The sequence below is a fragment of the Myripristis murdjan genome, chromosome 15 (assembly GCF_902150065.1).
Source record: "Myripristis murdjan chromosome 15, fMyrMur1.1, whole genome shotgun sequence".
Classification (NCBI taxonomy): domain Eukaryota; kingdom Metazoa; phylum Chordata; class Actinopteri; order Holocentriformes; family Holocentridae; genus Myripristis; species Myripristis murdjan.
The window spans coordinates 3,260,421-3,275,495 of NC_043994.1; the positions used below are offsets into that span (position 1 = coordinate 3,260,421).

At 40.8% G+C, this 15,075-nt stretch overlaps 1 protein-coding gene across 1 annotated transcript in view; it reads left to right on the forward strand.

The window, feature by feature from the left end:
- Positions 1-11,548, forward strand: part of col13a1 (collagen, type XIII, alpha 1) — a 118,987-nt gene extending 107,439 nt beyond the window's left edge. The window contains 6 exon segments of the mRNA XM_030069933.1: positions 166-219; positions 313-366; positions 1,226-1,261; positions 5,475-5,561; positions 10,959-10,997; positions 11,125-11,548. Coding sequence (XP_029925793.1) covers positions 166-219; positions 313-366; positions 1,226-1,261; positions 5,475-5,561; positions 10,959-10,997; positions 11,125-11,127 — 273 coding nt within the window. The 3' untranslated portion in view covers positions 11,128-11,548.
- Positions 11,549-15,075: the final 3,527 nt, after the last annotated feature.

A 15,075-nucleotide genomic window follows, 5' to 3' on the forward strand; every position in this document is an offset into this window, starting at 1 on the left:
CAAAACCTCAAGATCAGGAGACACAATGGGGACTGACAAGTAGTTTTTGTGACATCAGAATGCTTGTTGATCTACTGATGGTAGACATTTGATGCTAATTTTCTGTAGTGCCATCCTGTTGTGTAGTGAGTTCTGCTGACTGAAGAGATTTTTCTTCTTTTAAAGGGTCTAATAGGACCAGCGGGTGTGCCAGGACCAGCAGGACCAAAGGGAGAGAGAGTGAGTGTTTGTGTGTAATATTTATAAAACGATTATTACATGACACATGACTTGAAAGGAATATACATTTTTGATTATTTTGTGTCACTTCAGGGTGTAAAGGGAGACACAGGCGTACCAGGACCAATTGGGCCTCAAGGCATCCCTGTAAGTTTTTTTATTTAATTTTTAATAATTAATTACAACAGGTATCCTCTTTTTCTCTCATCTAAAACAGCCTGTTCACAACTTAAAATATGACCATTTTCATGCATGAAATTCCCCTTCAATTGTAAACATTCAGTGTGTATCCGAGAATTTTATTCTTATCACAATGAAAAAGCTTCTAACATCTACCAAACTGAACTTTGGTAGAGTGTTGGGTTGTATAGTTATTCAAATAGGGACGTTTCCTCAGTAGTTGCTCTGTTCTCTCCTGGGCTGCTAATCCAGAATAATACATTTGTATCTCTCCATTCAGTTCCATAGCATGGCAAACTTATTTCTGAATGGTCAAGTAGATCTGGCATTAGTGTCTGTTGCATCTCTGTGTACTGGCCTTGTACCAGCTAGTACTTTCACAGATAATTCTAATTACACAAAAAAGGAACCAGGACTTGTTGCTTTGTCACATTGGCATAATTCATTTTGCTGGTGTTCCATTATGTGCTGAAACTTTTGGGAGCTGTTTTGCTGTGAACGCGAGTGCAGAAACAGAAATCCAGTGTTGTGGATTATCAGCCCAGTGGAGCACAGAGCACCTAATGAGGATATTTCATCACCACGTGGACTCACATCACAGCCAGGGAACTAGACAACCCAACACTCTACCAAAGTTCAGTTTGGCTTTAAAGCCCACCCAAGGAAGTAGAATAAAAGAAAGGAGAAAAGAAAAGGAGGCAGTAGGAGAAAAGAGAACATAGCAGAACATAGTACAATACTAGAAATAGTAGTAACAACATCAACAACAACAATAATAATAACAACAATAACAGACATTCATGTTATTTGTAATTTTGTTTTTCAGGGTTTAGTAGGACCACAAGGAATCAAAGGCAACCGGGTAAGATAACACCCATACCTCTTTGCTTGTTACGGCCTGTTAGAATATGTACATAAATCAGACCAGGGGACATGATTCTGGAACACATTACATACCATCTGCAGGATACAGAAAGACTGCCACTCTTTCATGTTTCACAAATACATTAAAGCAGCTTCACTGAAGGCTTTATAAGTCTTTGTGAGTCATGCTGAAATAGCCCAGGCTGGTAGTTACATCCACTGCATTATTTACCTCCTGCAATTAGTGTTGCAACCACCTAATAGGGCCATATAAGGCCATTTGAGCGGAGTCACTGTGGGTTCAAAGAAACACTTAAGTAGGAAATCTGAATTCAAAATGTGAATATCAATAACCCAGTCAAATCAGATGTTCTCTTTGATATCATGCATAATAAGAAAGCCAGATGACTCTCATCGTTGGCTTTGTTTATTTTTTTGTGACTGTGAATAATTCATATCAAGATGTCTTTTGCCTTTCGGAGGCATATGGCTTTGTTTTGCCGTTGCTGTTTTTTCTTCTTTTGTTTCTTCAGGGTCATCAAATGATACTGAAGCATAATTTTTCATAATAAACAGCAAAATTATGTCAAAGAAACTAGCTAACGTTAGTTTTTAAGATGTGTTAAACGTTTTCTGTGGGGTCTTTCTTGGGATTACAGTAAATGGTAAAATAGCAAAATGACATTGTGAAATACTGTAATGTGCTTTATCTACAGGTTCTTAATAGATCAGAGAATCTGTTTTTAATGTCCACATATACCCTTCCTCTAAGAGAATGTCTGTTTCCTTCCCATTAACCTGTGACTGTTTTAATATTCCAACTCCCATCTTTGAAGTCTTGGCATTTCATTAGCTCTCTGAACACATTCAGCTGGAGTCAAGTCAAAAGTCAAAAGATTTGCAGTGGCTGCTCAGCTAGTGCCCGCATCTCCACTGGCCAAGCCGTTCAGCGAGAGAACAGCTGCTGCTGATAAAGTGAACGCATTTGACACGCTTTCATTAGCGACTCTCCAGCTGAAGGTGTTGCAGATCTAGCTATGGGACAGTGTTGCTGTTTTTACTCTTTGTCCTGTCTTCCTTTGTTTCCGCAGGTCTTCCTATCCCCTTTTCCTTCCCTCCACCTTGTTCTGTGGCCCGTGGCTCTTTTTATTGCCGGGGTTGCCCTCTCTCCCTCTCACAAACCTTGGCCTCCTGCTCCTCCTTCTCCTGCACTCTAATGTAGTCCTGGGTTAATCATCCTCCTTTTACACCTCTTCTTTTCTCTTCCTACTACTACTGACCTTCTCCTTGCAAGCCTCCCTATACCCCACCCACCCCCTCTCCCTTCAAACCCACCACCCCTTCCCTTACCTAGCTGGCAAGCAATGCTCTCCCAAAGCTGCTGCAATGTTGATAAAGTTATGGTCACATTTTAGCACAGGAGAGATGCCTTGCACATCACATATTGAGGACCATCAAGACTTTTAACTCGTGCTGGTAAACACAGCAGTGTCGAAATCCTATCACTACGAAGAAGAATCAGCTCTTGACCTGGGCAGAGCTGTTGGACTAGATGGCTGAGTGTCATTCCACCCCTTACACACTCAGCCTGTCCACTCCACTTGCATTTGCACATTCACAGGGAGGGTTCACTATGTTGTAGGCTGTCCGAAACCAGTTTATTGGGAATTGGAAGTGGACTAAAAAAAAAAAAACGTCTGAGAGTGAATACCCATTGATGCCGACTCACAACATTCCACTCTCACTACATAGAAGTGATTGTGCAGAAGGATGTAGGAAACATCATGTAAATGTACAGTCGGTTCTGCCACACAGCCAGTTCAGTTGACTTTAAACATCATGCAATGACATTTAAAGGGATTTAATTTTTTTTTTTTTTTTTTTTAGTAGTAGTACTGTTAACATTGGGTGTAGAAAACATGAAACTGAGAAGCTGAAGTCCCGTCGAAGTTTTGCTAAGGAGGCATTAAAAGCTTCTTTCATACGCAAGAATGGACCAATCCAATCACAACATGACCCCCTTTTAATTGGCTCTTCAACTGCACCCTATGTCCTGTGCTACAATAGCTTCAGCATACAACAGTGCCAGTTAATTGTTAGCTCGTTAGCACGGCACACCGAGGATAATATCAAAAGACAACGAAGATGCGAGGGCTAGCAAAGGCTTCTATCGCAATGGCATAAGTGATGGACTTTCTCACTTCAGCTCCATTACTACAAGTGGAAGTGAACTCTATAGTCGTGTTAACTAGGAAAACATTTGCTATCATGTTGTTGCAGCATCTGTGCCAACAAGACATATTTTCTCTAGTTTGTTGGTCTTACCAGGGTTCATTTTATTACAATTATTGACTTTCAGGAACTCTGAAAACTTGGTGGATAATGACAATAGTGGAAGAATTGTACAAAATACTAAAATCCCAATTTTTGGGGTTTCTCATCCCCTTAAAATCATGGACTGTGTGGTGAGAAGATTGTCCATCTGTAGCCATGGTGACAACTGCTTTCTGCTTCAGGTGGTGAATGACACTGGTGTCTCCACGGTCACCAGCCTTCCTCCTTTTCAGGCAGTAGTGCATGTGGGGAGAGACCTGTTTGGGATAGAGCCAATGATAAAATCCCAGTGCTGTGTTCTCCCTAGAGAGATATCATAGCAGCCAGAATGATGTAACATTCCTGGCACTCTTTCAGAGCTTGCTAATATGGCAATGCTGCACCTTTCTGCAGGGTTGTGTGGAGGTGTGGGCATGTGTATTTATGCTCTAGAACATAAACAAGATAAAATAATCACAAAATAATGTTTTTTTTTTTCTCCGATTCATTGATTTGTTTTTGCTACCGCCACTCCCCCTCTTCGTTCTTTCTCTAAATCACCATTACCGCCAACTTACGTGATTGGTCATGCAACGTGATGTTGGGTTGCGTTCCAGCCAAAGTTGTTTAGCGTTCAACTTATTGCCAGACGGCTGCTGCATTTTTTTTGCTGACCCCCATGCAGAACACTTTCCTGCAGCCTAAAAGCACCACCCTCGTGCAAAAGAATGGGAGGACCAGTGTTTTACCACCATTGCCGGATTTGGTCTGAACGCAGCCATGCTCTGTTATTAGCAACGCTCCCAGCTGAGCTTTGCACTTGAGCAGGAGACAAAAAAAAAACCAACAACAACAAAAAAAAAACATCTGATCACAGTGTAAGATAGTGGTTGTGCAGGTGATCTTAAACACAAAGTTGGGAGAACATTGCATATAACTTAGCCAGTATATTATCCTACCTATACTTAGTCCTTAAGAATAAACTCTGTTATCTTACTCCCATCCCTTCCCAGCCTTTGACCTTGGTGAGCGGGTGTTCATGTAAAATTATGGTCATACTAGGTCAGGTTTTACTTATTTTCATTTTCAAGCTATAAAGATATATGTTAAAATTAGCACTTCATATTTCACTTTGCAGCCCATTCCAAAAGGTTGTGGCCAATAAATGTAGAACTAGCTTCTTGTAATAAGTGGATGTGTGATCAATGTCAGCATTTTTCCATTGGCAATGCTTAATATTCCTCATATAATATATGGTCATGTCATGCAAGGCTTCTATTAATAGATCATCCAACATGAAGACTGAATAGATTCAGGATCACACAGATTTTTATTTATTTATTGCCCCATTTGGCACATATTGCACAGTGTCTTTCATGGGGAATGAAGAATTTGACCTTTTATTAATTGAGCAGCTGATCTGCAAGACCACCTTATACTACTTAGAATTCCATGAGGTAAACTAATGCATGAGCTGCCACTCTTGGATATTGCTTTTATATTGCGACCCTCCATTGATTGTGTTCATATTAGATGCCATGATAAAAATCACCAAAATATCAAATGTGTATTTGAAAGTTTTCATACTTTCCAAAGATCTCCAAAGCGGTTTCTTGGTAATTCACGTGAAGATGCTTTGATGAAACCCACTCACCAATTTCACTGGCTCAAATCCCTTTTCCCTAACTCCCTCTACTTACCCTTCCCTTCTACTAAATTAGAAAATCACATTGTCTTTTGAAAACACCAAAAAGCAAATCCAACACATTATTCCTGAATTAGAACACCAAATTTCTAAGAATGCTTTTACAAAAAACAAACATACTTGCTTACTGTGTGGCCAAATGACCAGGAGGACTAAAGTTTGTCTTTGTTTTTTAATGCACTGTTGTTTGCAGGGAGAGAGGGGCAAGAAAGGCAACAGGGGGGCCAAAGGGGATAAGGGAGACCAAGGAGCACCTGGATTAGATGCCCCCTGTCCGTTGGTATGTCAGTGGTCCAATGTGTAACCAGGAGGCAGAGGGAAGGAGTACTACCTTAGAATACAGTATAACCTCATGTGCTCCCACTGAGGGTTTTGTATTCTGAAGTTGGCTTCTTTTTGCCCCTGATGTTCGGTGCTTCGAATAAACCTCAAAGAAGAGTCTGGTCCAAGTGTCCAAGTAGGGAAATGAGGCCATGTAGCAATTATTACAAATGATGAAATGACAAATTTAAGATGATGAATTTTTTTCAAAAAAGGTAGCGAAACAACAAATGAAAACTGTTGTGAAAATTGATCTGTCAGGTGGATGATGCGTGGGTGAAATTCCACCAGTGGACCACAGACCACAACTCTCTTTGAGGAAAATAACCTCTTTTTTGCAGGACTGAGATGGACAGGAACCAGGCAGCCACTGCTGATGAGTAGCAGCAGACGCCAAAACTATAAATGGTTTTGTCATTGAGTTTCACCCTCCCTTCTACAGCTCTGCAGCTTTGTCTTACAGACCTTCTTATCTTAAAGGGCCATGCCAGTGATTATGAATGTTTGGCCCATTTCCAATTTACCCATATTATACAGTGCAACAAACCATTTTGCAAATCATGGAGGGTACTATAGATTTCAAAACATATAATCAAATTTAAATTTTTAGTTGAAAGACCCACCTTATAATGTTGTGGTTCTGTGGCTAACAAAGTCATCACCATTCATAAACCATAGCACTGATAATCAGCTGTGTTTATTATGGTGATGGAATACTGGTGTGAAGAAAGTTTGAAGTCATTGCAGGTTCATTTTCATATCATAGTGGAATGAATGGAAACCAACTAAATCTAGCTACTGAAAGGTAGGAAAAATGATATTGGAGTTTTGAAATAAGACTGCTTTCTCTGGGAAAAGATTGGCAGAAACGTGAAGTATTTATATATTGAGAAACATTCTGTTGATATTACATTGAACATGCAAAATCACTGGTATGGCCCTTTAAAGCAGACTGAGCGGGTTGAAGACAAACATGAAGCCCATTGAGCACATTCCACAACCTCACATTCTCATGTCTTCAAACCTTTGGTACGACCTGCCCTTCTCCAAGGTTTATACATTCTGAGGTTGAGTTGCAATATTGCCTACAAGGTCTAACAACATTTCTGAGCCCAGTGCCAGTCGCACGGTTAACGAATGCCTAACGCGTTGTCAAGGAAACATTTCACTGTCATTTCCTAGACCTTTGTCAGGCTTGCCACTTCATCTCAGTGAGCCCAGTTCCTGTCAGTCCCAGGTTGCCTGCATGTTTAGGCCAACCTGCATCCAATCTACCAGCGGATATCCAGCAGATCCTCCTCCAAACAAGCAGCGGATGTTTAACACTCCACTGCTGCTTAAGTGGTGTCAAACACAGAAATTTAAATGGTTGATTTCACAAACAGGGATTCCGAGGCTTTAAAGGGGAGAAAGGTGAACCGGGCTTGCCAGGCCTGGATGGGCTGGATGCCCCTTGCCCTGTGGTATGGTGCTCTCTCTCCCTCCCCCATTTCCCAGCATGCCTTTAGCATTCCCTAACCACACCCCTAACTATGCCCTCTCAAATGTTGCACTGTATGGTGACAGAACCTAGTGTGTTTGCATGGAGGTTAATTTGTACTTACTGTAATTAATCATAGGTTTAACCCACCCAGTAGTATGTCTCTTAAATTCTGCATTTCTATCCTGAAAAATGTTTCTTAATAATTTGAGGAGAATTATGCATTTAACACAACCTAATAACTGTTGACCAAAACCATTAACAACACTTGTATATGTTACTATACTTTTGCTATCTCACTTGCATGCTGTTGTATCGACATAATCTAATATTACCAATAACAGCTAAAAAAAAAAAAATCCCAATTGAAAGAGTTTTTCTTTTTTTATTTCAACTGTACTAAGAGCCTTACTTGACAACTCTCGTTTCCTTTGCTATCTCTTGCATGGAGCACCAATTATGCAATCTCTTCCCTTCTATCTGAGGCAAATGAATACCACAAGCTGTGAAAAGTACAGTAACAAGAGAGAGGGATCATTTTAACAAAGCAAGCCAGTGCCTTTACATTAGCCTCATTACATTACAGTTCAGTTTCATATTTATCCTGTAGGTAATAGAAGAGGTTTGATTTTGATATTGGTGGGTAGCCCCGGCATGGCTAATACAGCTGGTAAAAAGAAAATGATGATCAGTATAAAATATATTTTACTTTCATATTTAACTGTACACCATGTGCCATTTTTAAATGCCCACTTATCATTGTCAATTTAACTGTACTAAGTTGGTATAATCACTGTAAAGAAATGAGAGCATGATGGAGATGACTGGTAGCCTGTATATCATGTTGTTAGTGCTTGTGCTTATGCAGTGTTAAAAAGCTAGTTCACCCATGTTTAAAAATGTGACATTATTCCCCCCTTCCTGTCATTGTTACTGAGTGCTGGATACTGGCTGGATGCTCCAAATGCTAACTGTTAGCCTCCTGCCATTGAGGTGGACTTCCCCCCAGCTAACATTCTTAAGAATAACTGCGTGAATCCACTCCACAAGGTTTAACAGTGACAAATGTCATTTTCCCATACTAAAGAGCACATGGACAATAGTTTTGCTCAAATTACTGTACAAAAATATATTTTTCCTGCCATCAGCATCCAGAAAGATCCCGTAACTTCAGCCCTTCTAGTATCACTTTGCACCAGAGGAGCAGTAGGTACCACAGAGACAAAACAAGATAGTCTGAGTTTGCTATCATTTGTTTTCTTCATTGAACACACGTACAGTTAGGCCCATAAGTATTTGGACAATGGCATAATATTCATAATGCTGTCTTTGTACACCATGGGCCCTATCTTGCGCCAGACTCCCTAAACCCGCTATTTGCGGATTTAGGATTTAGGAAGAGGCGTTCCCCCGTAAAATTGCTATCTTGTGCACCTCCCGCTATCCGCAAAACACCTCCGCTACCCGCTATATTATGCATAGGTGTGTTTTGGGCGTTACACCAGTTAAACCAATCAGTGTGCCAGGTGCCATTGCCTTTAAGGGCAGGATGCGCTTTCCTAAATCCTAAATCCTAAACCCGCGATGGAGAGAGGGAGGTAGATTTTCTCAGGGCTTCTACTGAGGCTAAAGCAAGGTGGCTTTATATACATATTATATATTATATTATAGGCGAGTTAATTTGGGAGGTGGAGCCACATGTGTCCAAGTGGACGTGTCACAAGGTTGTACTGATTGAGTAAAATCCCCGGGTCACACACCACACACAAGAGGCAGAGGGGGAACTATGTGTAAACTAATTTATTGACAAGGTAGATTGGGCAAATAAAATATTAAAATAATAATAAAAATATAGCACAGCTGCTGGCTTATGATAAAACAATAAAACGTGCTGGCGTAAGTGTCCAATTAAAACAGTCTTTCCTCTAAACAGTCTATATGAGTAATATACTCAGTCCATTCCGGCAGCGTCCCAGTATCAGTCCGACCGTGTGTGTGGTGAGGCTCCGTCAGGGCGCACATTGAAGCCGCCTGGGAGCGCTCTCCTAACAGCCCAAACACTTTAGGGAAAGCGGATAGCGGGTGGTCCTGACCACCTGCTATCCGCTTTCCCTAAAGTGTGTGGGCAAGATAGCAACTTTAGGGATAGCGCATGAAACACGCCCACGGACACACCTCCAGGCGCAAATGATGCAGTCGGCATAACGGATAGCAGGTAGCGGGTGGCGCAAGATACCGTTTAGGGATAGCGGAAGCTCCTAAATCCGCAATTTGCGGGTAGCAGGTAGTGGCAGCGGATAGCGGGTGGCACAAGATAGGGCCCCATGTATAGCTTTTTTCCCCCCTCTATCACCCATATCACGAACCTTTCAGGCTCCTGCCAGCCAACTTTGTAACTGAGGACCAGCACAGAGAGATAAGACTGCACAAGAAATTACACTATATGGACAAAAGTTTTGGGCCACCTCCACATTACACCTACAGGAGCTGTTCTGGCATCCCATTCTAAATCCAGAGTTGGTCCCCCTTTGCAGCTTCAGCAGCTTCTACTCTTCTGGGAAGGCTTTCTTTGGAGCGTGTCTGTGGGAATTTTTGCCCATTTATCCAGAAGAGCATTTGTGACGTCAGACACTGATGCTGGACCAGAAGGCCTGTTTCTGTTCGAGTTCATCCTTAAGGTGTTGGATGGGGTTGAGGTCGGGGCTCTATGTGGGCCGCTCAAGTTCCTCCACATCAGACTCAGCTGGCCACGCCTTTATGGAGCTGCTCTGTGCACTGGGGCTCAGTCATGCTGGGACAGGAACGGGCCTTCCTTCCCCAAACTGGTCCCACAGAGCTGGAAGCAGAGAATTGTCCAAAATGTCTCGATGAGCTGAAGCATTAAGATTTCCCTTCAGTGGAACTGAGGGGCCGAGGCCGAGCCCAGAAAAACCAACCCATAGTGTTATCCGTCCTCCAGCAAACTGCACAGTCAGCACAATGCGCTCAGGCAGGGAACGTTCTCCTGGCATTCCCCAAACCAAGACTCCTCCATCAGACCGCCAGATAAAGAAATGTGATTGGTCGCTCCACAAAACACGTTTCCACCGCTCCAGTCCAGTCCAGTGGCGGCGTGCTTTACACCCCGCTCTGTAACTTCACATGGTGCTGCCCCCTGGCGGCTAAGTCGCTGTGGTTCCTAAACTAAACACTTTGCAATAATCCCACTTCCAGCTGATGGTGGAATATCTAGGATGGAAGAAACTTCACCAGCTGACTTGTTGCAGTGGTGGCCTCCTATTACATTACTATTACAGCAGCACACTGGAACTCACTTCACCACTGCATGGCTAGCTGCTGGATTTTATACACCTGTGGCAACAGGACTGAATGAAACAGCTGAGTTTAGAGGTGTGGTCCAGTACTTTTGAGAATATATTGTAGTTCTACTGTTGATAATAGTTTTGTTTCAAATGGTCAGGCTATAAAAATTATGCTACACACAATTAAACAAACTTTCTGAATACAACAAATTGAGTGGATGAGGGTGGTCATTTTGAAGAATGTTGGCGGGAGGAAGGCCACCTCAGTAGCAGCAAGCTAATGGTGGACATTTGGAGCATCCAGCCAGTATCCAGCCGATTTCCACCAATGATGAAACATGAGGGTAAAATGCTTTGTAGAGGCTGACAATCTTTTGCTGAAGGTCTCAGTTCTTTACAGCAGTTATACTAACAAGTTAATAATTCTCAGTGAGAAACATGACGGTACGGAGAATACTAATGTTTACTGAGCTGTTGTCTGCGCTGTATTTTGCTTCAGGCTTGCATGATTGCCTTGTTGTTTTCTGCAGCATTCACTGTCTCTCCTCCTCACATGTTGTCTTTCTCGCTCCAGGGTGACGATGGCTTACCTGTACCAGGCTGTTGGAATAAAGTAAGTTTGACAGTTTGATGTTGTGTTTCAGTCACTCATCATTGTAGTAGCACAGCCATGCTAACTTCACCAAGGACATTGCTTGAAACTAACAATTTGTGTTTTGCCTTTTGCTCTCTCCTTGCAGTGACGATAATTTTGGAATGGCATGTGTGATTGTACATAGAATATTTATTTTTTTACTTTTTACCTGCTCTGTTATACTTGGAAAAAAGTTAGAAAATCCTAAAAAGATATCGCAAGATTTTTGTACAGATTGTTTATTTTTAATACTTATGATAATGTTTATGTATTGGATTTTTATATCTATGCATTTTAATATGGTTGAATAAGGAAAAATTATAATGTGGCTACATATGCATGATATTTGTGCATAATGTGAAGTGGATATTGCCTATTAACTTATTGTACCAAATTGTTTTGTTCTGTTGTAATAGACCATGCTGCACTGATATGTGGGGCTGGAAAGATGAAGTGTTAGCCTTTTGAAATTCTTAGTTGAACTCTCCTCTGTGTGATAAGATGTTTTACACAACAACAAAAAAAATGCAGTTTTTTTTTTTTTTTTACTGCACTGCAATTATATCAGTGCCTATCGATGAGTGTTGATGTTACACATCTAACAGTGACAGAAAGCACTGCTGAATTCTGCACTTTGCTCCATACGCTCCATACATACAAGCCTCAGAGATGTCATCACACTTAAGGCTGTCACCAGTGCCAATATTCTTGGAATGTTTTTTTTTTTTGTTTTTTTTTAATATATAATATCAATATATTAATACATATATAAATAGATGAATATATCATATAAGCAAATATTGGCAAAGTTAGTTATTGGTTAAACCCTAACAGAAATTGTTGTTTTAACCAGTCAGATAAGACACTGATGTAGCCTGAGTGCCTTTTGAGACAAACAACATTAGTTCCAAAGGAATTCAGCACATACCGTCTCTGTAACTAGTTATCATCATTAAAGGAACAGGTCACCCATTTTGACAAATGTGATATTATTTCACTTTTTTTTTTTTTTTAAATGGGTTAACTATCCCTTTAACCAACTAGTTCCATCACACTGGTGTGAAAGGAAACTGTCATGTCTGTACAGGGTATGGCTTTCTAGGAAATACATATGCAACAAAATCATAGACCCTAATTGCTTAATCAGTCTTAAGGGGACAGCCTTAAATCAGTCTCTGGGGTTTGGTTTTCACTTTTCACATGGAGTGAAGCATTTCAGACAATCACCACGTGCGGTTAACATCTTGAAAGCAAACATCTGTATCACGGGAGAAGCCTTTCAGCTAAGATCGCCTAACCATATGAAGCTTTGAAGACAAGGCATGAGAGCAACTGAAAAAATAAGCCTTTAGTTGTACAGCCACAAACCATCATCTCTACGTTTTAGCTTCTTGTCAAGTATAACCCTTCTGGTCTCAGTGTGCTCAAGTTCATGTAAATAGTGTTTCCAATTGTTAAAGGCAGCCACCTCCTGCTTTGTTGACTATCAGGCTCTCTTTAACTATAGTGCTGGTAGATTTGTTTGTTTGTTTGTTTGTTTGTTCATCCTCTAATCTGTGGCACCGTATCCACCCCATGAAACATTTTGTTGGATGGAAATATGCTGCTCACCGTAAGGCATGCTGCTGCAACATTGCCTCATCCGTTTGTATTGATATGAAGAAAGCTGTAATGTGCTTGGACAATGAAGACCTTTCTCCTTTTTTTTTTATCAAGAAGTACAGAGAGTCTAATCCACAAGTCTTTTTATATGGAGTAGCTGTGCTCTTTAAGCTAACCTCATTAACTTTTAACTGTGTTACAAAGTGAATCAGTGTTCAAGAAATGGATGAGGAGGGACCAGAGTGGAGCGTGATCCATTATATGCTGCTCTTTGAAAAAAAAAAAAAAAAAAGCTTTTGTGTTTTGCTCTGCCTAGATTTGTTATTGCCACATGAGATTGTTGGATCCTTGCCATCAATAAAATATTCACCTTGTCCTGTTGCTGTCGAGCACCTCATGTTAACTTTTGCCTCAGCCACTAGTTCGCCTTGATTATTGATGGTAAATACACAAGGATGTGATAGACATGTCCAGACGTGATTTGAAATGTTCCAAATGTTGATTGTGTTCAAAAATGACAATCAGAATTAAACATACATTTCTAAGGCTTGTTTTGTCTTCAAAAATATTGATTCATACCTGCTCTGTAATACTGTGGGAATGCAGTCATTTTGAATTCCAGACATAAATCATTATTCATTTGAATGATTATATCATACAATCCATCAGTATCATTATTGGCTTAACTATACCTTTGGTTTAGCAAAAATTTTGTACGATCATTTTCATTCCTTCCTGTTCTACTAGCAGAGGTGGCAGTTTTCCAGTAGCTGTGGCCCTGCTGCTGAATAAATATTGGAATACTAAACTTCAGTCAGCAAAGTGTATGATACAGCCATTTAAAGCTGCTTTAGGCAAGATTAAAGAGTAATTTAACAATAAATCGCAGAAGGCAGAAGACGTCTGCAGTACTTCTTTCTTGGGGTTGAAACCTTCAGGCAGGTTGGCAGCAGGTATTTTTAGTAGCTGGCAAAGTACCTGCAGCCACATCACTGTCTGGGTTTGACTAGAAATGTGAAGGAGGAGAGGGGAGCTACACTCTCTTAACTCTGATGCAGAGGTAGTTATTTCCTAAAGATCAATGTTTCGGCAAAAACTACCTTCTTCAGGATAAAAGCGGCACGACATTTCATGGGTGGTATACTAGAGAAAACAGATCTTCTTCAACAACATTATCAACAGTAAGCATAGACCAAGAAAGTATAGAAGGGTCAGCTTTGGTCTGGGAAGGTAGAATGGCCATTCATGCCCCAGAAAGGCCACTGACATTACAAGTGACTTCCCAAGGCTATGGTCAATGCATAAAAGACAAATACCATTATATATTAATATAAAATTTAACAGAAAAATCTAGAATAAATTGAGGAAAGCGAAAAAAACATGAAGTCTCAGCTGTAGTAGAGTAAGAGTTGAATAGAGTAGGAGTTGAATTAATACCAATTAAGAGCACCAATTGCTGATAAAAGTCAGTCCTTTGTCACCAGAGATGAAGCCTAGCTGAACGTTTGAGCCCCTGGTGGGCAGAGCAGCACATGTTTCCTGCTGGTAGGACACAGGTAGGAAATGCCCATGCAAGGGGTGATGAGCTGAGACTAAAGAAGGCTGTTAAAGTCTTCAGAATCCAAACGTTAAGCATTCATTGCTATTTGGGGCTGCCAGCGTGAGAAGCTGCTTTGTCTAACTTTGCTGTGTTGAAGCTTTAATAGCTAAAAATACACAGTGGATTGCTTTATAGGACAATATGCATTAAGTAACAGTTAACACAAGAAAGTAAAGAAAGCGACACCCATATTGTCCAGCCACATTAGGGGTGGACAGCGACAGCTCTGGTGGGTCTAGTTTTACCTGAGCTCATTTCTCCTGGGACTGTTACAGTGGGTAAGAGAAGCCAGGACTGTTACTGGCACTGGCACACACACAGAAAAAAATTACACACATGGAGATTTGGATCAGTTCAGAATTACATGTTCTGGTGAAAAATTATATTTCCCTGCCTCCACACGTAAAACTTAATCCTAAAACTGTCTTGCCACTTGCCTGTCATGATTTGCTAACCCCTGTGTTTGATTTGAAGTTGAACTGTTTTGTTTGCTTCACCGCATGAACTGAATGAATTGCCTGAGGTGAGCTGTTTGGAGTTATTTTGTCTGGACAATATTCATTCTTGAGATGCTAAAACACCAAATTCTTAAATGGAGGTAATATTTTTTATTTACAAGGATGGTAAACCCATAGTGTTAAATAGATTTGAATTAGTATTTTTTTCGATTATGCCATGATCTGGATGAATGTTCTTTTCTGATTGGCCAGCAGGTGTGTGTTAAAACCATAGGCATGAATTAAACGCGTTTAAGGCACATCACAGAGGTCAGCACACACCTACTTATTAATCATCCCTTACATATTTCATCCATCAGGATGCAAGGAACCATACGGTGTACATTTTTGACATTCT